Consider the following 23,579-nt stretch of genomic DNA (forward strand, 5'->3'; position numbering starts at 1 on the left):
AATTTATGGGATATATATGTGTACAATTGCAAAAATGCAGAGCAAAAATACCATGGTAATTTATAGACGACTTCTTCAAATTTCAGCTCAAAGATTTCGTTTTTATTTGGAGATCCAACGTTAAAGCCAGGTTGCCTTGTTACGTGTACAATTTGCTATGAAAGGAATTGTGTAAACTATCAAGGCATTAATATGCAGTTTTACAGAAATGCTCCTTTTCAAACCAGTTTCAATGATTTTGTGTTGATGTTAAGTGAAAAAAAAAAGTCTTCGTGTTTTTCCTTCATCTTTGGTAATATTGATATACTAAATACCGTTTTCTTATGCATAATATTTAAAATGCAGGGGTCATACTGACCAAGCTAAGCTAAAGTGACTATATTTACTCAAAACCGCCATAATTCATCAATAAATTCAAGTATAGAAATAAGCTGATAGAGAAATACACTGACCACTGGAAAAACAAACAAACAAACAAACAAACAAAAACAGATATATTATTGTCAAAAACAGGATTACATCACCCAGCTCAGGGATTATCCCCAAGATTTTTTGCTTTCTGATAAACGTCATTCGACAAGGCAAAACAGGCTAATCTAAAAGTGTTAGAGAAATGGAATCCTCAGTGACCACCAGAAAATATTTTTACAGATACATTTCAAAGCACCGGGTTACTAATCCAGTACTGTGTCCGATTTGACAAAACGTGTCACTCTTTTGAAAACAGTGGCATTCATTATTATTTTTCTGATAACGGCACAGTGAAGAAGGGGAAAGGAATCTCTCACAATATTAAATTATATTGCTCAAATATTGTGGTATTATTCAAGCTTGTCTGTATAAAGAACTGGCACTGAACAAACTTTAATGTTTTACTGAACGTTTAACCGGATGTAACATTTTGTGTGTGTGTGTGTGTGTGTGTGTGTGTGTGTGTGTGTGTGTGTGTGTAAGCCTCCATTAGTGTTTCCTACTATTATAACAGCCTTGTCGTGCATAAAGATAGAAATAGCTCGCATCACTCGAGTTTCAAGGTGTGGTATCTGAAGCATAATCAACAAGTACAGAGAAACATCATCTGTAACTGACAAACCAAGGACTGGAAGACCCAAACAGCTGTCTAACAAGGATGAGCAATACTTGAAGATCATATCCTTAAGGAATAGAAAGAAGACAAGTGCTGACTTGACAACAGAAGTGACAAAACCTGCTGACAAATAATGCACTGGGGCTTTGGGTCGAACACCAGTGCTGGTCCTCGCAACACTTGTAACGCAATTTATTGAACTCAGTAAGCCTTCAAATCTTTGGTTGATGTACATATAAAAAACACACCGGAATACGAAGACGAGGTGGTGGGAAGCAATTTGAAAAAATGAAATGACTGGAGAGCGTTTCCAGCAGTTGCGTTAAGATATATTGTGAGATATTAAACCTGGCTAAATAAACCCATATAATAACATGGAGCTGAAATAGATCATTCACACTACGGTACAGGTCACAAGTCATGCAACACTTGTTTGTGTAACATTAACTTATATTACTATATGCAACTATGCAGCTCTAAAAACGTATGGAAATAGGGATATTCCTATTCCTGACAACACTAGCACATTTTATATTGTTGAAAATGAAAAGTACCAAAACTGTGGTTTTAATGGTTCTTGTTTGTTTGTTTGTTTTAAATTAGTCATTCCACCAAGTTGGGAATATTCAATGCAGTGAGCTACTTTTACACAGAGCGAAAAGGCTGTGACAACCAGACTACGTTTTTTTTTTTTTTTTTTTTTTTTTTTTTTTTTTTCCTTAGCAGTGAAAACAAGCAGTAGAATCTTCACAGATTTGAAAATGTGCATTTCGTTGATTTTTAAATGATGCTGCTTAAAAATAAAAAAAAATAAGTCTGACAACTGGCTTCATAATGTGTAACAGTTATTTAGTTAGTATTTAATTCACATTAGAAAGCTGTTTCAGTTAAGGGCAGCTTTCAAGAGATGCTTGGTATTGCATCAAAGATTGCTGTATATTAATTCATAAACACACATGTAATAAAAGAAAACAGATAAAGGGGAGAAATGCAGACTACCTACATATCTTATAATTATATATATACTATATATATATATATATATATATATATATATATATATATATATATATATATATATATAACGTGCTTTAAGCTGTTTGTTGTGTTGCTTAGCAATACATATTGTAGTTGCACGATGTGTGATTCTGTAGAAATTGTTTTTTGCAAGAACTGCGTAGTTGAATTTTTGGAGTTGTTTGTGGACCACGCGGAGTTTACTCACAGACTGTAAGTGTTGCGGGGACCACAGTTTGGAACTACTGGACTATATCAACCAAAGCGTGTTTATATAAGAGCCAGCGTTATTTAGGGAATAGCTAATTTGGATACAAATTAGATCCGTTGTAAAAGATCCGTTGTAATTCGGGCAGTAGGCAGCTGTGCACTAGAGGGTGTTGGAACTTACTAATAGAAAAACACGCTGGCTTGTCTAGCCTACATTTGTCTATGGCAGGCAACAAGAACCGAAGACTAGCCCTGAACGCAGATGAAAGCACCTTAACAGAGACACATCAAAAACCAGTAGATCTGAAAATATGTTAAGTGTGAGCTCCATTATGACAGACTCAATGCTCTGTCGATGTCTGTTTTTTTAGAACACAGCGACTGCCACCTTGCTCCGATAATAAGGCCTGAATACCCCCTTATTTTTCAGCCAAGTAAATATAACACAGTGTCGGCCGTCGGCTTTATCCCTATGTTAATCAAGCTAAAGTGTCCCCCCCCCCCCCAAGGGTAATTTCTTGACCCTCTTATAAACATCGCTAAACACATTACTAAAGCACAGTGCAGGTTTACAAGTTGTATGGCGACAGAATTGCGATTGAGATAATTTAACTAGATTTTTTTTTTTTTGTGTTTCTGTCATGCCACCTACTTCTATTACAGAAACTATATACATATAGTCTTGCTACCTGTCTTGCTACCTGTTCAGAATTATTTTTAAAATGATGTAACAGGGGCGGAGACTGGGCGTGTACCAGCTATCACGTGAACTTCAAGCAAGCATCTTAACCACTATGCAAAAGAAACTGCCAAACATCATCTGACATTTATTGTGATAGCACTTTTAACCTCATCTCATCTCACCAACATTGGTCAGAAACCACAGTGACAGTCATTTATGGTTGTATGTATTCTACATGTGAGGGTTAAGCCACTCACTATGTGAATACCTGTAGTCTTCATCTCTATACACAGAGAGCATTTCATTTTCAAGTGATGTAGTAAACTGTTGAACAGTTTGTTGATCCTAAATCTATCATATTCCTATTTATGAAACACCACATTGTGAGATGAAATACAAGATTAACAGTGAAATACATTATCCTAAACACTTTTCTGTTTTCTTTCTTAGGCTATTTGAATTGTTCTTTACTTTGGTAAAAACACGACTATCAGAAACACTGACAATCTTCTATGTGAACTGTCAGAAACCTTCTTTAACACTGTAAATCTCCAAAGCTTTCTTCTAATGGTGCTGATATTATTTTTGTTGACATAAACTTAAACAGTAAGCTCACAGCTGAATTAGCAGGCATTTCTCAAAATGGCACAAGTCACCGGAAACATTTTGCCACATTAAGTCTGTTTGGTTTATTTTGTTGTTCTTTTTCTGTTAAAGATGTGTGTCTTCTTCATAATTGTCCCCTTGCTCTTTTGCTGTCTTGTTAATTGAGATGTGCCAGTTGTCCACCCCGTCCATGGCAACCCCATTCACATTGGACTTCTTCTCTTGCATCTCTGATTGGCTGTCGATGGTGACGTCCAGTGTCGGGTTGTCGTGGCAACCATTCTCCACAAAATGAAGTTCCTCACCGTGTGACTGAAGCAATTTAAAAAGAAGAAAAAAAGGAGTTACTGTTTGCTTTAAAAATACTATAAGCAATGTTCCCCAAATAGGGTCAACAGTAGGTTCATACTGGCTGTAGTTTGATATGGTTTCCTCTCACCATTCACTGTATATGTTACAGTTAGAATAGTAAAGAAGCAGTTTCTCACAATCATGTACAGTTTTACATTAAGATAGGATTCCTGGAGAACTGTTTATTACATTCTTCCATAGTTTTGCTAAGATATAAGATTTTACCTGCAGACACACAAGCTTTCTCCCTGAACCTCAAAGAAGCAAAACAAAACTATAAAAAAACATCATGGCAAAACTATGGTCATTCTTGAATACGTACATCACCTGTAGAGCTAATATTTACAACAGTCTTTTTAAGCATATACAGATTATTTGTAATAAAAAGCATGAGGCACTGCACTTTTTGCTAAGATTATTTACCTTAGCCAGACACTGTCCTGACTTACCATGTTCTTCAGTTTTGGGAGACGTCTTTGCCAACAGATATAGATGATGCCGGAAACTATGATGACCACACAGATGGATCCGATAATGACGAGCACAACAAAGAGCTTCCCATAGTCACTGCGAGACTGAGTGGGACGAGACTGGCAACTGGTAGCGCTGGTGTAGTTCTGGATTCCAATCTAAAAAACAGAGATGAAAATAGAGGAACAAAAAGCTGAAATGTCTGGAATTCAGAGTAAGCCAATGTGCCTATTTGTACATTTTGCAAGAGTTTTCATCCATAAGTACTGTACAAAAAACATTAAATGGTAGAACATGTAGTAATACTAATAACTTAATGCAATTCCTTGACAGCGTTTTAAAGTGATTGTAGCTAACAAAATAATTTCATAAATCTTACCTGATTTGCACTTCCATTAGCTAAATAGGTCTTAAATGCGCAGTTTTGAAAGAAACACATGTTATAGCAAAATGTATTTCGTACTACTTTAGTTTAAAGAAATGTTCAATTTGCTCTGGTTTATCACAGTAAATATGGCATACTTACACTTCCTGGGTCATTTCACCTCAGAAGTGTCTTCTGAGTCAAAGCCTCCAGGAGATCTCACCCAAGTGTTTCTTTCAAAACTCCACATTTGAGAGCTATTTAATGAAAGTGCATAGCAGAGAAAATCTATGGAACTAATTCATTAGCTACAAGTACTTTAACGACATTGAGAACAACTTTTGCATTCAAAGTTTCTTTTAGAATTGCTAGAATTAGTTATAGGTATATTTAGGTATATTTTGGTGTTGTTTTGTTTTACTTGTCTTTATTAGTTTCACAATTAGTTTTCTTGTCAGGCAGCAAAGTGATATTGACCTTGGCTGATGAATACAAAAACTATGTTGGACTTTCTAAGCTTTTGCCTAGTGGAGTATTTTTACATTTGTCTTTTTTTTTAGTTATCCACCTGTGTAGAGGTCTATGCAGCATTGTGTACTGACAGCAATTTGACATGCTTTATGTTTGGAATGGGTAAAAAACAGATTTCTTACGTCATATAAGCTTTTCCTGATTTCTCCAAGCATGGAGAGTACGTCTTTTGTGGGTATCACCCCTATAAAGACAAAACGTAAAAGGGAATAAAATAATTTAAAATTAGAGTTTGTGATTTTGTATACAATGTATATACAATGTATATATGTATATTTTGTATACACTATATAAGAATCACTGATATAAGAATCAACCGCATATAGTGATCTAAACCACTGGAACAAAATCATTCCTATACTAACCAATGTAAAATACTCTGCTTGTAAGAATCAAGCAATCCGCTTATAATAATCACTTCGGGTCAAGCTCACTGTATATAATATGGTACTTGATCAAATGCAATGACGTGTACAGCCAATAAAAGCTGTTTTTGAAATTGAATTTGATCACATCTCACGTGATTAGGCACGTACACAGAGTGGGTAGTTCAATGATGCAAGAAACACTGCATTGTTTGAAATCAGACAGTGAGTGCACCATTGCATTGTGCAGGTATGTTTTTTTGTGTTCTCTGTTAGTGAAAATTACTTTCAATAAAGTGAATACACATTCATTGAATACCTACTGAGTACAGCACTGTTATTGTGTGATTTGCATGTAGAGGGAGTGGGACTGTGGTGCAGTGAGGAGGAGGCTGGAGGGATTGCAGAGCTTTGCATCGCCACTTAATGAAAAACTGAGATTTGCAACGTAATAGAAAATAAGTAAGACACAGATGCTTAAATGCAGTGGTAGTAAACCAGGCACTCTCACAAGATGACTTCTCAATTATACTGTAGTAAAATAAGATTCTGCAGCCTTGAGTAAACATAATTGTGATCATATAACAAGCTGCTTACCCACAAGGACTTGTTTTGATTGTTTTGATGTATTCTCCTCAGTGACTGAGCACCATTGACATCTGTATACTCTATTTAAACTGCTGATGGCACGCTTTTGCTAATTGTAATGCGACAAAGTGGCAGAGGACAGTGTTAACTATCAGGCTGGAGTCTTGATTTACAGTTTTAAACCGGTGTTGGTTTTATTTTTCTTAAACAGTGGGGGCAAAAACAACCGCTAATAAAACAAACACAATAAACCTAGCTCTCAGCTAGAGCACTAACTAAACAATATTTCATGTGGAACAATCACTAGATCTCTTACTTGCGTTTTGGTTTCTTTTTGCTACTTCTGCTTCCTTTACCCCCACCACAAAGCTATCGATGTAGCCATTTCTATCTAGGTGTCATTAACTTTAACAAACAGTTAAAGTGGTCAACCCATTACACTGGAGCCAGGAACAAGCTCTTATCATTGTCATACTAAGTTTGATTCTGCACCATAGTGATCATACCATTCCGCTTTTAAGAATCAACCGTTTATAAGAATCATTTTTATGTTAAAAAATGAGTCAGTACAGCACTTTATTTTTCATGATCAAACCTCCATGGTAAAGCTTACCTTGTTCACCAGCCACTGTCATCAGCAACTGCTTGTCCTGTCTGTTCGGCTTGCTTAGAGAAATGAACCAGGTTCCCTGGGGGTTGTCCATCTTCCTGGAGAAAGCCTTTTCCAGCATGGCCAGGAGCCTGTCCCCTTTCTCCATTTGGAAGAGCTCCTAATGCAGAGGCAATGGGGCATGTTAGCGAGTGGCTGATCAGTGACAGCATCTTATCGGCAATCACAGAAAGATATATCAAAATACTGGACAAAAAATATAATAGGTTTTCTTTTTAGTACCTATCTGCACTCTACAACCAAGAGAAATGACCACTGGTTCCTTTTAAGGATTTCATTTTCCTTGTAGATAATTTATCATCAGTAACTGACAGTAGACCATTGCAGAATCAGAATTTTTCACAGAATTTACCTGGAATTTAATTTAAACAGCATATGTATTTTCTTTTTTCACAGAGGACTTGCACTTTTGTGTAAACAATGGTTTATTTCTTGCTCAGCTCCACTGCAAGATTCAACTTCCATCGAATCAGAAATTGTGGAGGTGTTAACTGCCAACACAGGTTTCATACTTGCAGGGCAGAAAAGGCTGTTTAAATGTCTAACTGTTTTTCTTAGCCAAACCTATATCACTCTGCAAACCATCACATTTAAACAGTTTCATGTTTTTTTCAGTAACAAAGGTTACAAATGTATGAGCAATAGATAATCCTATAAAGGAAACGTAATGCTGTGTTTCTTCAACAAATCTTAAATCACATTTACTAGTTGATGAGAAGTGCGCAAAGGGACCATGTTTTATCTGAGTTCAACTACAGCACAATTTAATTTACTACATTCAATGTGCTGTCTAAAAATGGCTAAATGCATACAACTGATGTGTTAGCAAAATGGCCAAACAGCAATTAATCTTCATCAAAGCTTCAAAATGGTTTTCCATCTGACATTGCATCAGCATTTCCAAAAAGTTATTTGAATTACCGTTGATCGCCACTGTAAATCTGTCAGTGGCCGTAAAAGATAGGAAAATGAATGATCCACTATCAGATCCTGGGTTGATTGCCTTCATAACTCTAAACATGCCATCAAAATCTAAACATGCCACTAAAATATAGTTACTACCACTAGTGCTTACTGGGACCTTGCAATGGGTTAGTGGTACTGTAGGTTTTTAGACAGCTTCTTTTCATAAAATTAAATGTATTTGAAATAGTGGGGGCATCACCTGACTTATGGACGACTTCCCTTATTGACACTCAGCAAAACATCTATAGCACTTGGTGGTCCAATGAGGTCTCTTATCCTAATGCTGACCAGGGCCAATCTTGCTTAGCTTCAGTGAAATGACAAGCTACAAGTCTATATGGCTGCAGGCCTAATTATAGTTGCACCAAAACCATTCTCACTGCTCTAGACCAACAAGAATCATACTGACATCCCAAGAACATTCTAGAAAGCTCCTAGTGTAGAATGCCTCTTCATTGCTTGGTCTGGTTTCCTGATATATATTTTCTCCAGCACTCCCTGCCTCCTCTGGGTCTTTGAATTCACACCAGTTGCCTTGACAACAGAAAAGGTCATGTTGATTCTAACAAATGGTTTTGCACTGTTTCCATGGAGATATCAAACTCTTTGGGAATCTGGCTGCAGCTGCTTGTGCCATGAATTGGACTGAGCTATTTAAAATGAGGGAATGCTTCATTTAGCATAAGTATTGTGGTAACTAGATGTCAATCAGTCTGGGAGGAAAATGATGAAGTAAACTACTTAGTAAATACAGAGATGTTGTGTATTGACTGATGCAAGAGCATAACTGGTCACGAATACTTTTAATATGAATGTGTTCTTTCCTAGCAATGTAAGATTAAATTCAAAACCACTTGCGATTATGGGCATTGTAAGATCCTTTATGACGTGTTGTTATTAAAAACTGTAGTTTAATAGATTAGCAATGTACTGATCTTTGTAGCCAATCAAATACAAAGATGAACAGACACAAAGATGTAAAGCTTTTAACTATTTGTAAGAAAACCGACAAACAACAAAATTCAACAAAATAAGTAAACTGTACTACGATCGGAGGGGTAAGTGAACACAAAATAAGTTTTCGGTGTTCTTTATGTTTACAGGATAAACACTGTATTCTTGTGGAATGTTTGTATGATACGCTCCCTTGCTGCATTTCAATGATGCTGAGGTGCAATATATATATATATATATATATATATATATATATATATATTATATATATATATATATATATATATACACACACACACACACACACACACACCACACATACACACACATACACACACACATACATACATACATACATACATACATACATATATATATATATATATATATATATATATATATATATATATATATATATATATACACACACACACACATGCTAAATAAATACTGTGTATATATGTGCATAGACATCATTATAGTAGATTTACCCAATAAACTAGCTTGGAAGGGCTTTCAAAACGGCGGTATACAGATAGCATCAGCAGATTTATTTTAACTTTATATTACACTCGTGGGTTCATCCATAGGTTATTATCCATCAAATGTAATGAAAAATACAGTGAAACAATTATACATAATAGACATAGAAAAAACATTGTAGGTTTGAGTGTAAACCTAAACTATCAACTGAAGTATACATTATATTGAAGTCAGTCAGAATGTCCTATTTAAAAAAAAAAAACGTGAAATAGATTGTGTAGCATGTATGTAGACTTAATAGTAGCAGTGCATATAATCCATTCATATAAGGTCACTTTCAGAATAAACGCTGAGTTAAAAAAAAAAGACTTACGCAGTCACTATTTTCAGACATGCTGAGAATAACATAACCTTTCCCAGTTAGATCACTCCAATCGGTGCAAATAACCTGAAAACATAAAACAAAGAACTTGAATTATATACACACACACACACACACACACACACACACACACACACACACACACACACACACACACACACACACACACACACACACACACACACACACACACACACACACACACACACACACACACACACACACACACACACACACACACACACACACACACACACACACACACACACACACACACACACACACACACATCCCAAAAGTTTATTTTACTGACTGAACTGCAATGGAAAACATACAGTTGTTGGAGCCAGAACTGTATGTTTATTTGTTGTATAGGTTTATAAATACAATTAAGCTCTGGAACTGCCCTTTACAGGTGGAATAAGCCACAGTTGTTTCTTTTTTTCTTGTTTCTTTTTTTCAATTGCATTGAGCATTTAACTCCAGTTAACCCTAAAAAAAAACCAATGGTTGATGCGATTGAAATGGATTACGACGCAGCTTTGTAAGAGTGCAGTAAACAGACACCAAACAACTGTGCATAAAACAAAAAGGGCCCTGTTTATATTGCAAAGGCACATTTTCAGAGGAATAACATTAACATTATAAAACTAGTATGTATCTATACAGAACAATAAATTAATTAATTTTTGCCAGTTTTATACTGTTACAATAACATCCCTCTGAGACAATATGTCTGTCCACTTGAAAACCAGTCCCAGAATATTTCAAGTGGTCTCAAACTGCTTACCTCAGGACTGTCAAGTGACAGTTTCTTATTATTTTAAATACTTCAAAACATGTTCTGTTAAAGCTGCTGAAACATTACAGTTGGTCTTCAACTGTGGGGTGAAAGCCTGTTGTATATTCTTCCAATATTTCTCCCAATATATCAAGATGAATAGTACACGGATTTCTGGGTGGAGGATGTAACACCATTCTAAATCAACTGTGATATGACAGGGCACCGGGAATCTGAATAAATGATAGTAGTTTATATCTGTTTTGTAATCCTGTGAACATCTAATTTGCATAGCCCTTTTGTAGGGTTGGACCTTGGACAAATTCCTCTCCTCTAAATCCAGCTCATCGTCAACTACTGTCTCGGTAAATAACCCTATTGTTTGTACCAGCTTACTCCCAGCAGATATCACTAATTGCTCTTGCCAGCCACAGAAAAGGGAAGAGGATTGGAACAAAGTGGCTGCAAAGGCTAAATCTCCAGCAGCAACAGAGACAAAATGAAGTCCTGCTCCTCTGTGACACTCGCTGGCCAATACACACTGCAGGTCAAGCATCTGCTCTGCGGTATACTAGGAAAAGACTGTGCAGACACTACCTCAGTTTAAACCTCCCAAGAGAGCAATGCAGCATCTTATCCCCAGTGATTTTCCAGTGTTCATGGAAGGAACTTGCATTGTTATCGTAAATGCAATTCAAATTATCAGAAGTGCTGGCAATTTTGTCCAAGAGTCTGCAACATTATGTATTGCATTGGCTCCTGCAGGCAACTTCAATAGCAATAGCAAATTGGTGGGGACCAAAAAAAAAAAAAAAAAAAAGAAATGTGAAAGCCTTGCAGTGCTCCTGGGAGTGTTAGGAAATACATCTTTTCCCTAAAGTTTTTCGTTTTAAAGTAAATCTTTATGTAGGAAACATTTTTTTTTGCTAAATAAATACGTACCCTTAAAATAGCTCTCGCTCTACCACTGCCTCAGCAGTGTTCCCTGCAACATGCTGTCACAAAGAGCAGGCTGTCTGGCCTGCAACATGCTGTCACAAAGAGCAGGCTGTCTGGCCTGCAACATGCTGTCACAAAGAGCAGGCTGTCTGGGAGACACATTTTAATAAAGCTTAATCTGTCGAGCTTCTTATTTAGGTTTGTCTAGATCCTATGCCAAGTTTTCATCTGCAAGTGGGACTGACTTGAAAGCAATTTGAAATTTGCAATATTTCATCAGCTAAAGATCCATATCAAAACTGTTTCAACTGGGACTCAGTCAGCCATAGTTAGGATCACTCAACGTTAAATATAACAGACATTGATCAAGCTACTGATATAAGGAACAATCTTTCCTTCAGGAATTAGAGGTGGTAATTATTGAAGAATGGCCATGTTTCACCCCAGAACTATTTAAACACCTTGCAGACTTGTCACATTGAATCAGTGCCTTCCTGGTTACCCATGACTTCCTGACAGTGTTACATGTATATCAGTAAGGCACTGGTACAAATTTCAACTTTTCAGTCCCATTCCAGCACTACTGTTTGTCAACAAAGACAGAATCGTTTTAGTGGTCACACCACGTATATGAAAGATAGATCCCACACAAATCAGTTAACTAGTCTCCCTATTGGTGGGTGTGCTTACCTGTGGAGACCCCTGAGGCGATTCTGTTTTCACACTGCCAGTCTCTGTGGTGACTTCCTGTCTGAAATATGGCTCTGTGCTTTCCGTCAAACCCTCTGGTTCATTCCAGGGAATTAGAGTGGAAGAAGCAGAGAGAATAGCTGTGGTGCTAGGACCACTTTCAGGGGTCTCACTGTCAGTTCTCCTGTGCACTGTGGTTACCATGGGAACTGTGTCTAGCAGTATGTCACTTCCAATGACTGTTGAATAATCCATGGAAGGTCTTTCGGGAGAGGTGTTTTTATCCGCCTTAGCTGTCGATAAAGACAACAAACCCGGCTCTTTGAAAGGTCCATAACCTGAGCCTTCAGCATCTGGGAATGTTGTCATTTCAGCAAGCAATGTGGCGTGCCAGTCTTCCTCCGTCACTGCAACCACGTGTGTGTCTCTTTGATCAGTCGACTTGGGGGAAGAGCTTTGTGCCATGGGCAAACTGGAATGCACAGGTTCCGACTGGTTTGAAGCCGTTTCTCCTTGCTCTTCCCACAGCTCTGGGATGGGGGTGTTGGTCAGACTTGGTTTGAGGGGCTCAGATGAGGAGAGAGAGAGAATGGAATCCCCATCACTTGCTGTCCTATCTGGTGAAGATGACGGTTGTAAAGGAGCAGGCTTGTAACCTACTTTAACAAAAAATGAAATAAACAACTGGAACAAAATATAGCGGGAAAAAAACCCAAAACACTGTCTTCTGACACATTCTGACATTTAGAAACAGGTTTTCCTAACCCTTACCAAGTCATCCTGGATATTAATACAGTTGCACCACTTCATCATTCATAACGAAATGGTTCTGCACTAAGAGGCGACAGTAGCACAAGATATAACAAGCACATAGATACAGATATGGATATATTGCCTACCATATGGGAACATAGCTAAGCAAGAATAAGTTAGTAAGTCACCTCTTTATGGTGGGGGCACATGTAGGTGTATAACATTTTCACTTAATGTAGCTTCCAGTGGCATTTTATTTATTCATTCACCTTTTCCTTGTCTTTTTATTACTGTGTTTGCAATAAGTGTGAGTGGCTATTGCTGTGAGACCAGTAATAACTCAATATGTTCAGTCCCTGACCCCCTTCCAATGCCGCCTCAAGGCTTAACCGCTCTTAGTCAAACTCGCTCTTACTTGTAATTTACTGTATTCTTTATTTTGCTCTTACTTGAATCTGATCTTATTGTACTTCCATAGCTGCTCTTATCTGCATTATGATAACTTGCAATGTGATATTTTATAATGCAATACTTTGTTCTGTGATAATTTGTAACAGTTGTAAGTCGTCCTGGATAAGATTGTCTGCTAGGAAATAAATAAATAATAATTTACCCAAACATGAGTTCCATTTTACATTCACTAGGTGTCACTGATAAACTTTATAGCAGAGCTAGCAAAATATTTGATGAAATAAAAACAGAAGGCAGATACCCCTTAAGGGAAAAAAGACGCCTCAATTACTGAAATCCTTTCATTATCATACAGTGAATGATGGAAGGAGAAAGAGACCACGCTTATTGCAACCTCGCAGACTGCAGCTCATAATTACAATTGTATTGTTTGCCTTCTAGAAGCAGTTCTCAGCTTTCAATAATGAGACACGGGGTGAACCCTGTCTGCAGTAACAGCTTGCATAGGACATCATCTGTGTATCACAGAGGGCTTAAACCCTTGGAGGGCTGCCAAATCAGCAAGTGTGTTAATAACATACATCCCCAGCTACAACTGTAAAAATACTCCACCGCTGACTGAGAGATTGGAGAACAGTGCGTGTTACAAGGGCAACTGTCATGGCCTACTGTGCACCTATGTACAAGTAAATACGTGTCACATTCTAGTCCCAAAAACTATATGTACAGTACAGCCTCGCTATAATTAACCTGTTGGAGTGCAAGCCTTTTGTTTGTTATATAGAGGGGTTCGTTATAGCGAAAGGACAATCAAAATGAAGGATAAACTGTTGGAGAAAGTTAATGAGATCAGATTGTGAATACAAGTAGAATTACATGTACCTGTTTGTCTCGTGTATGCAGTATTCTGCCTTTGCTTTATCCTGTTCGTTAAATAATTAAAACGCAGCACAGAAAGCACAAATCACACCAAAGTGCACCAATTCTTAAATCATCACCAAATTGTCCTGACATGAAAAGTTTGACATGAAATGTTTTTTTTGTTTTTTTTTTTTTTTTTTTTTTTTTTTGCTTTGCCACATGTTTGCTTAACAAACCAAAAAATTTTGACAACCTATATTCTCGACAGAGACATGCCTGCGTTACTCCTTTTTATAAACAATCAATATAGTTTCCAGCTTTGTTGCAACATGAAGATATAGGAGGCATAGTTAGACAGCGTGCATTTTCTATTAAGACAAAAGAGTTGACTGCACTGAAGAGGTGGCATCCCATGTGTACAGACCGGGATGTTGACAGTGTGTGTTTTTTTATATGATCTTTTTTGTTTTTTATTTGGGGTCCAGGGGCCAGGTTTGTTATAGTCGAAGGTTAATTATAATGAGGTGCATTATATTGAGGGTGTACTGTATATGGGTGTAGCCAAGTTTTATCACAATTGGATAAGGGTATGTACAGGCACCTTAAATGTTTAAATCTTGCTCTGCTTACAAAATTACAATCTGCCATCATTGAGATTCATAGACGTCACCTAAATATCTTTGTTTATATAATTATATAAAAGGGTAAACCATTTCAATTTGTTATGAATTCTTTTAAAAGTACTTTTTGTTTTGGTGTTGGATACTGGCATCTAGTGTGAGTCAAGGAAGCATATTTGAAACAGAAATACCAGTCATGTAATGTGGTAGTGACAAAACAAAAATGAACATGCGCTCTCTTTACGCTATCAAGCCTGGTCACTTGAAATCCAATAAGGCTGCTTTAGTGTATCTGAAGTTTCTAAACTCATAGCATGCTGCTCAGCTGCTTTTGATATAGTCCAGACAGGTGTTCCATTTTGCAAACACATGTCCCCAGATAAGATAAGCTGAGAAAAAGGGGTTATTGTTAGATTAGTGACTGTCTGCTCTCATCTTACATGCGACGTTGGTAAAACACAGTGTCATAACTGGGGCTGGTACTTTCGAGAGCTATTTCCCTTATAGAAGTCTCCCACAGTAAACGCCTAGCAAAGTGTAATGACAGGTAAAGCATAGGTAAGCACTCTAAAGCCCTGAGAGGTATGGTAAAGCATATAAAAATGTGGGTGTGATGTTAGATCCAGGGTAAAGTACCTTTCTGTGATAAGCATGTTTTTTTATATACATTTTTTTCTTACTTTTTCCCTAAGTAAATCGGGATTTTCACAAATTGATATCTGTAGAACTTACAAATTTACAACAGCCAAAAAAAATAAAAATAATAATTGACAACCGCAATTATCCCAACAGCTCAGGAGGAAGGAAGGTCAATGGGTCTCCTGCAATTTCCTCTTTATATCCAGGCACTTTACAGCACGCTTCAGGCATCAGGTATCTGTCTGGCCAACAGGGAGTGAGATTAGCTGAAACATACCTGGTCTATTTTGCCTCCATAGCCTGCAGGAGCACCAGAGCCAGTGCAAGGCTCCCTGTGGAACCCCAAGCACAGACCAGCAACTCTGCACCGCCAGGATACTAACCCACACTCCCCTGACTGTATGACTCACCCTGCACACTTTTGTCCAGCACTAGTGTATCATCCTGGATTGCATCATTCCTCCAGTGGGTTGATGCAATCCTGGGGGGGTTCCCTGGTGCTGTAATAAAATACAGAGGTGACTTATACCAGCTGAGTACCATCCCCTTTGACCAGATACCTGTCATACCTGGGCAGGCTGTCAAAAAGCAGATGGTGTATCTCTGACCCCCACTGCAGCCCAGCCCAGGGGCCTGCCCTAGTTTTCAAATTGAAAGCATTTTCGAAGTGCATTTTTGTGAATCATTCATGTGAGAATAGACTGTAGTAGTCATCAAAAGAATTACACTGAATCAAAAATACTGACAAAAACAGAATGTCTCCCCTTCAATAGAACTGAACAGAACGTCATTCTCATTGATAAATTATACAACAGCCTGTTAAAGAAACCAGTATTACAAAAGACAAACCCTCCATTAGTTTCCATTCATATTAAGCTCATAACGCTGATTCAATTAATTATTCCATTATTTAATAGTCACTTCTATTCAGATGTTCACAACCCCCTCAACCGTACACGAATCAATGAAATAATAAATTAGATCAGCCAGTGAGCTCAATTTGAACGGAAACAAATGAAAGTTCAAAACACTTTGGCACTTTTATAGCAACAGCTCTAACTTTACATTCCAAACAGTTATCCCATCACTCATTCTGACACGCGCTGTTCTCCAACCTGTCAGTACGAGGTGGAGTTTTGAGAGCTCTTGACTGACTGACGTGGATCATAGGCAGTAGGGTGTACTGAAAATGCCAACTTCTCTCAGGCAAGGGTTACAGATACACTCATATTTTAGCACAGCTTTCAGTGAAGTAATGGATATTAAAGGCAAAGACAGAGGCCTGGCTGTTACTTTAATGTTTTGGGATTGGGAAAGTGGGCTCTGTATGTACTATGTGGTGTAGGCTGGACAGGTTTGTACGAGCACTGAATTGTGTTGATAGTGAATTATGTATTCCCAGTGATAATAGATTTTGAACACAGATTTTGGAACTACGAAGTTACCTATGTGAAAATCACCATGTGTTATACAAAATGCATATTTATCATACTGTACAATTCACAAACCTTGAGTTATTTAACTGGCACAGTTTCAAGAATAACAAGTATGCTAGGTGAAATACATCCCCATTATGACTGTAAATATAGAGACCCAACAGTTTAATAAAAATATAGTTCACCACAACCTGCAACCACTGTATGTACATGTCCAAGTTTGACATAAAGACATTTGGATAAGGTTCCCTATAGACTGCCTTCCCAGACTCCAATATCACATTTGAATAAGTGATTTTCCAGATGTAAGTACAATTTTAAGTGTGACACAGGGAAAGACAAACAAATAGGCATCTCCTTATATTCCCAGATTCTGATACTCTCAAGAACTTGTGCTAATGTCCTAAGCAAGCATCATCCCCAGATACCACATTTAAAAGTTATGGACATAGCCCCAGCTTTGGTTAATAAACTATATTTAGTAATAAAAAACAGACTTTTAATAATAGACATGCAGCATGTCTGCTCCAGAACCAAGAATATGAAAGAAGCATAGGCAATAGCACTCCATCTTTGTACCTTCTGGAGACCCTGTAACCAAGATGGTGTCATTCAGATCATCTGAGAAGTAGTCAAACTGTATCCCCTTGAGCTTCTCGTTCTCGTCGCTGGAGAAGCCCGACTCCTGGGAGGCAGTAAGGAAATCAGGAATGCCAGGGCCAGCCGACTCAGGAGGTACAAGCTCGGCCTGCTCTGAAGAGTCCAGGGGCTCAAGTTGGGGAGACATCCATTGTGTGCTGACCGGACTAGTGGTAAACAATCCCCTGGTGGCCTTTTCAGAGGCACCCAGAAGAAACAAAAAAGAACCTAAGGGGGATTAACGAAAAACAAAATGTAACAAAAAGCTTGACTTGAACAGAAACAACATATTTATTCTAACACACGTTTCATTAAAGTGGTTTTTCAGTAGAATAGCATCTTCTCATGATAAATACATGATTTTTCACACAAGTGGTTCACAGCATATAGTTTTCTAAGCACTAATTCAAGGATCTCATACTGACTTCATAGGCAAGGTAAGGTAGTCAGCCGTCAACCGCAAAAAAAAAAAATATAAATATATCACATTAGCTGCTGTAGTTATTCCACGAAGGAAGAGAGCTTTGTGAGTGAAATAACCACAGATCGTCCATGGACTCTTGGAAAAGAAAGTGTGTTTAACCCTCTGTTTAACCATTGAATTTGTAGCAGTACTTTCCTTAAATCAAGCTCTGCATCTGATTATCAACTTGTCGTAATGTAGAATTCACCTGGGCATTTTGTCACTGGATTTGAACGAATGATTCCGAAATGTGATTCTGTAAAAAGTACATTCACACAGCAGAATCCAATGCGAAAATGTTATTTGATGCTTGATCTCGCAATGCTTGTTCTATAAGTTAACATGCCTTACGCTGGATTCTCTTTTTAGTAATGTACCATTATTTTAGCTCCCATGGACCAAACTGCAGTATATTTAGCTCTGCGTGGCTTCAGTCTAAAATGCCACTAGCACATTTTCATTTATTACAACAACCATCTTGTCTTCTATTAAATCTGAATACCATACACTATAATCGTAAATCTCAAAAAACTACTCACTTCTAAATCTTTTGTAGTCATCTTTGTATTACTGTAGTATAATTACATGTTAATTTGGATTCATATGTTGTTTTTTTCTGACTTTATGTGAACAAAAAGACACACATTTGCCCATTTTCCCATTGGAAATAGTGATATTTTGAAATATCACTGCCCTGGTCACAAAAGCAAAGTTTGTGGGGAATAATAGCCATGTTCTATACTTTTGAGGCATAAGCAATTAGGAAATAACACTTACTACCCAGGAACAAAAAAATATTTTTTTTTTGTTACACAGTGTAATATGATTCTTTATATAATAATAATACGATTTCATAATTACTGATTTTTTTTTGCCAGTAAGTCCTTCAAATTACAACAAAAGGCACAGAATAACTCTCGATGACATAATTTTGGCAAGTGATGCCGGTCAGATTTGAGTAGCTGCTGGGAGGACAGCTCAAGAGCTCAGGTAGTGTTGTCAATATTGAGGATGAGAGCCCTGTTTCCAACTGGATGGATGGGAGACACCAGCAGGTGGCAAATCTCAGTCTTTGTACATAAACAGACATTAACCAAAACACACATAGTTATGCATGGAAGTTATGCAAGCAGCTGGAATGCATAATCCTCATTTATATGTTGCACTCCACACTAAAGACTTAGATCAGAGCACATAACCTGCCTGTCTTCTGGGCCATTCACAATACTTTTGAACTAACAGCAGCTGCATTCCTGATTGGAGTTGTTACCATCTAAATAAAGCTGCTGTTTTTGGTCACCTTGGAAACATTTATAAAGAAGGTGTTTCATCTAATTCATTTATAAGCACTTTTAAAAGTTTATTATGGTACATTTCCCTGGTCATTTATTTTGTTTTCTATGCTTGCTTTGCAGTTATTGGACTGCGCTACAGTTATGGTGCTTCTCTATCTATGTCTGTGCTTTACCATTCTTACCTACTATAACCATAGTGTGAAAACTTTCAGTACCACACATACAAAATATATAGAGGACACTCCATACATGTTCATGGAGTACTGCAGCTAGTCCATAAATGCAGATTGCTAAATAACTGAAGAGTCCCCAGGAGTGTAATCTGTATTTAACAGGCTGATGTGTGTGCATAAGAAATTGTTATAAATAATAAGACCTGTGTGGAATACTGTGTGTCTCTAACTGTACTTGGCTTTGAAGCAACTAGCTCTTTGTTTAGGGTGGTCTCTCAATATACCCAGCAAGTGCACAGGCACAGAAATAGGTCATTCCTAGTAAGCTTAGCAAGATTCTTTATATTGGTCTGGTCTCAAGACAAAGGCTATAAAGCTTGTGACTGGAGTGAGAGATTCCAGATACCAACTTAATCTGCTAGCTAGGATAATCTGTTGCTTGTATTTACACATGTAAAGGCCTAGTATATCCTATAAGCTCATGGTGTAAATATCAGCTCGATACATTTTCCTGGAAAACAGTACCAGAAAAAGAGCAGCCAAACCGGAATGTGAAAACGGACAGCAGCTAACAGCACCTACAAAATCCTTCTCAGGCCCTTTTCTTCACCATTGTCTACCTGTTTCATAGTTCTACTGTCCAGCTCTCAAGTCCCAATTTCTCCCCTAGTGTATTCGGTTGGGTCAGGTCCAAGAGACTTTCCTTATGCATAGTCCACCCAAAGCAATGCTGATCCTGTACTATCAGAAAGGGAGCTAGTATCACACCCATTGACCACCTTATAAACCCTATCAAAGATGGGTGGACGGGGGTGGGATTGTGGGCTTTTAAAAATAAATTACTGTACAGTAGCATCTAATAATGTTGCTGTTGTCTCATTCTTTTACCTTGTTTTACCTTATTTCTACAGTGCTTACCTGTGCTTTACCATGCTTTCACTAAGCCTTATTACACTTTGCTATACTTTTACTATGGTGAGTGGAGCAGTCAGTTCCACTGTGGTATAGGACAGGATAGTCTTTTTGAACAGCACTATAGTATTTTAATGCGGGTAAGTTCCTAAGGCTAATGGGAAATTCGATGCCCAGGTCTTTGTTAACACCTATTGAAGCTTGCAGGTCTGTTTGAATAGAACTCTGCATGCCAAGGATCACATCCTGTTTAAGCATCACCTAGCAACATCTTAACCATTGTCTAAAATTAAAAACTTATTTACAGGGCATATTCAAATCATTCAAATCACTTTATAATGCCTAATTCCCTCTTGCACAACCACCTTTGGTAATGAGATCAATTCTTCTGGTTAATTAAAGAATAATTGCAAAATGCATTATTAATTTTATTTAGCAGATGCCTTTATCCAAGGTAACTTACAGATACTAGGGTGTGTGAACTACGCATTAGTTGCAGAGTCACTTACAACAATGTTTTGTCAGTAAGATGGAGCACAAGGAGGTTAAGTGACTTGCTCAGGGTCACACAGTGAGAGAGCCAGGATTTGAACCCAGGACCCTCTAGTTACAAGCCCCCCCTCCCTCTCTTTAACCACCAGACCACACAGCCATCTTGTAATTGTTGTCTTTCTTTGTAAACTACCACCAACATCGAATATGCAAAAGCCTACAGCCAGTATCAATAGCTGTTTACTAATTAATGAACCTGAAAAGTATATTCATTTGTGCTTACTGAAAATGAATTGCACAACTAAACACGTGCAAAATATGCCACAATGCTTTGTAATAGGATTCCATTTGTTACTAAAAAAAAAAAAAAAAAAAAAGTTATAAATGTTATCTCATATATTAAACACGATCTTATATGCTATATATTTTTGGTTTGTCTGATGTTGTATGAAATGGTATATTGACATACACAGTAAATGTAATGTATGTTTAATATATGTTTAATAAGAGCAAATGATATACAGGAAAGGGTACATTTTTAAATGCGTTCATACAAGGGAAAACAGCCTGGAAAAAAATAATAATAATAATAATAATAATAATAATAATAATAATAATAATAATAATAATAATAATAATAATATTTTTTTTGTTCACGAAATATAATATCAGTTTTTTTTTGTTTTTTTTTAAACCACCGAATCAATATAATTTTTTAGTCAATAAATCTGATTTCATTCAAATATTCCGATTAGACCAGGGTGGCAGATTTTGATTTAAAAAAAAAAAAAAAAAAAAAAGTATTACTTTGCATGTAAACATACATATTGTCAAAGATTGTCTTAACGTTGTCACATACACACAAACACACACACACACACACACACACACACACACACACACACACACACACACACACACACACACACACACACACACATATATATATATATATATATATATATATATATATATGTGTGTGTGTGTGTGTGTGTGTGTGTGTGTGTGTGTGTGTGTGTGTGTCATATGAATAATTTAAAGATTCATAACGGTAAGTATCAATAATACGGTAAATAAACAAGAACAGGTAAACATCTCCAATTCCATTGCAGCGCCATTGTTTAAATCAATTGAAAAACAGATATGCTTAACATTTTACAATCGTTTAATTTGAATCTAGTTTTATCCACTAGCAGCCTTACAGTCTAAATACCATTATAATACCATTTTGAAATCTAAAGAAATTTCAAAGATGCTGAAACTAGACCGTGTATTTTTAACTGAATAGTTGGGACTTGCAACCAGTAAACAAGTACGATTAACTTGTTACAAAGTTTCTTATATTGAGGAACTCTGAAACTAATTCCACTGCTACGTTTTAAAAATTCTATAGAAATTGATATTATTACTAGGACAGCTTTAACGCAAATCCTAACATTTAAAAAAAAAAATCAGTAAATACATTTAAACTTCGTTTAAGGGCATTACAAAGATAGCCAACGTCCCCAATACCTGAGAGGCATATTCACTGCAGAGAACTCTATCTCCCTACGAAGAAAAACAATCCTAACTTACCCAAGACGAAAATAACCGGCACAAGTCTCTCCATTGTTGTAATTTCAATGTTTTAGTTTAAAGTCTCTGAAGGAATTCTTCAAGCTGGCCGGTTGAGCTCGAGACACCTTGATGCAAATCTGTTCATGCCCAGCTCCTTGCATACAATGCCAGGCCGATTTACGAAATAAAGTCTATGCTGAAGTAGTGTGCATTGATGCGCCGAGCTATAAATATACCTCTGGCATCACTTCATTACAAAATGTGATGAATGTGCAACTTCCACTACATAACAAAAATATTTAAAAAGAAAGAAAGAAAAGAAACTTAAAATTAGCCAAATAGGAGTATTTCCTTGTATAATAATCAAATTCAATCTGTAGTTTGCATTTACAATAGAAAAGGCATTGCCTTCACCGGCGTTTTACTACAAGCGCCCCTTGTTTCGTGTCTCACAGGGTCGCAAATACATAAAAGATGCTTGAAAAAAAATTGACATGATTGCGCAGTGTCTGCAGGCTCCCTGCTGCAACGAACCAGATGGTTCCACAGTCCACAAGGTCCTAGGCACAGACGGATTAAACATCGTGTACGTCAATTTGACATCTGACTCAAATTCTCTTGCCTTGATTTCGACTTGTTTAGTATTTTAACTCTTTAAAAAAACAATAGCTTGTTGCTAGCCAATATAGATATAGGTTATATTTATTATATTATATTTATTTGCGCGTGTCTGTATTTGTTATTTTTTCACAGACCGTTATTTGTAGGGTGTGTTACCTGACACAGCCAGAGCTGTCCAATTTTTGGCTAAAAAGCTATACTCATTACCAGAGAGTTCTTATAGAGCCATACTTATATAAATAATATCACTAACTTAAAAAAATTAAGTTTTTTTTTTAAGTCACCTAAACTAAGACACTGCTTCACTGGTTTTCTGCTCATTAAATATTAATATGCTGTAATTTGAGTGTACTGTCTTCTTTTTTACAATCTTTTCAAAACCATTAAACCCTTAAATGGGATACTTTACAAGCTCCATATTGTGTAGATCAATGAGTCATATATGACTCAAGATGCTTTCTTTGAACAGCCCTGCTTAGCCCAGGGGGTAGGTCGAAGGGGGGAAAAAACAACAGTGGAATCTTTCGAACCTCCTGCTGTTGAAACTATCACTGTAAACCCTGATAAGTC

General features: G+C 37.1%; 1 protein-coding gene across 3 annotated transcripts; it reads right to left on the minus strand.

Moving 5' to 3' along the window:
- Positions 1-3,124: 3,124 nt before the first annotated feature.
- LOC121297755 (podocalyxin-like protein 2) lies at positions 3,125-22,913 on the minus strand. 3 transcript variants are annotated; one of them, XM_041224230.1, is made up of 8 exons: positions 22,407-22,912; positions 17,437-17,724; positions 12,138-12,793; positions 9,719-9,793; positions 6,886-7,042; positions 5,442-5,503; positions 4,403-4,582; positions 3,125-3,914 (listed from the first exon to the last, which is right to left on the minus strand). In XM_041224230.1, the coding sequence occupies exons 1-8, from the start codon at positions 22,438-22,440 to the stop codon at positions 3,708-3,710; spliced, it is 1,659 nt and encodes a 552-aa protein (XP_041080164.1). In that variant the 5' UTR covers positions 22,441-22,912; the 3' UTR covers positions 3,125-3,707. The 3 variants fall into 3 exon arrangements, with proteins under 3 accessions (XP_041080164.1, XP_041080163.1, XP_041080165.1); XM_041224229.1 differs by having other exon boundaries at positions 12,138-12,796; XM_041224231.1 differs by lacking the exon at positions 9,719-9,793 and having other exon boundaries at positions 12,138-12,796; positions 22,407-22,913.
- Between the last annotated feature and the right edge of the window lie 666 nt (positions 22,914-23,579).

Source organism: Polyodon spathula, chromosome 23 (genome assembly GCF_017654505.1).
Source record: "Polyodon spathula isolate WHYD16114869_AA chromosome 23, ASM1765450v1, whole genome shotgun sequence".
Taxonomy (NCBI): Eukaryota; Metazoa; Chordata; class Actinopteri; order Acipenseriformes; family Polyodontidae; genus Polyodon; species Polyodon spathula.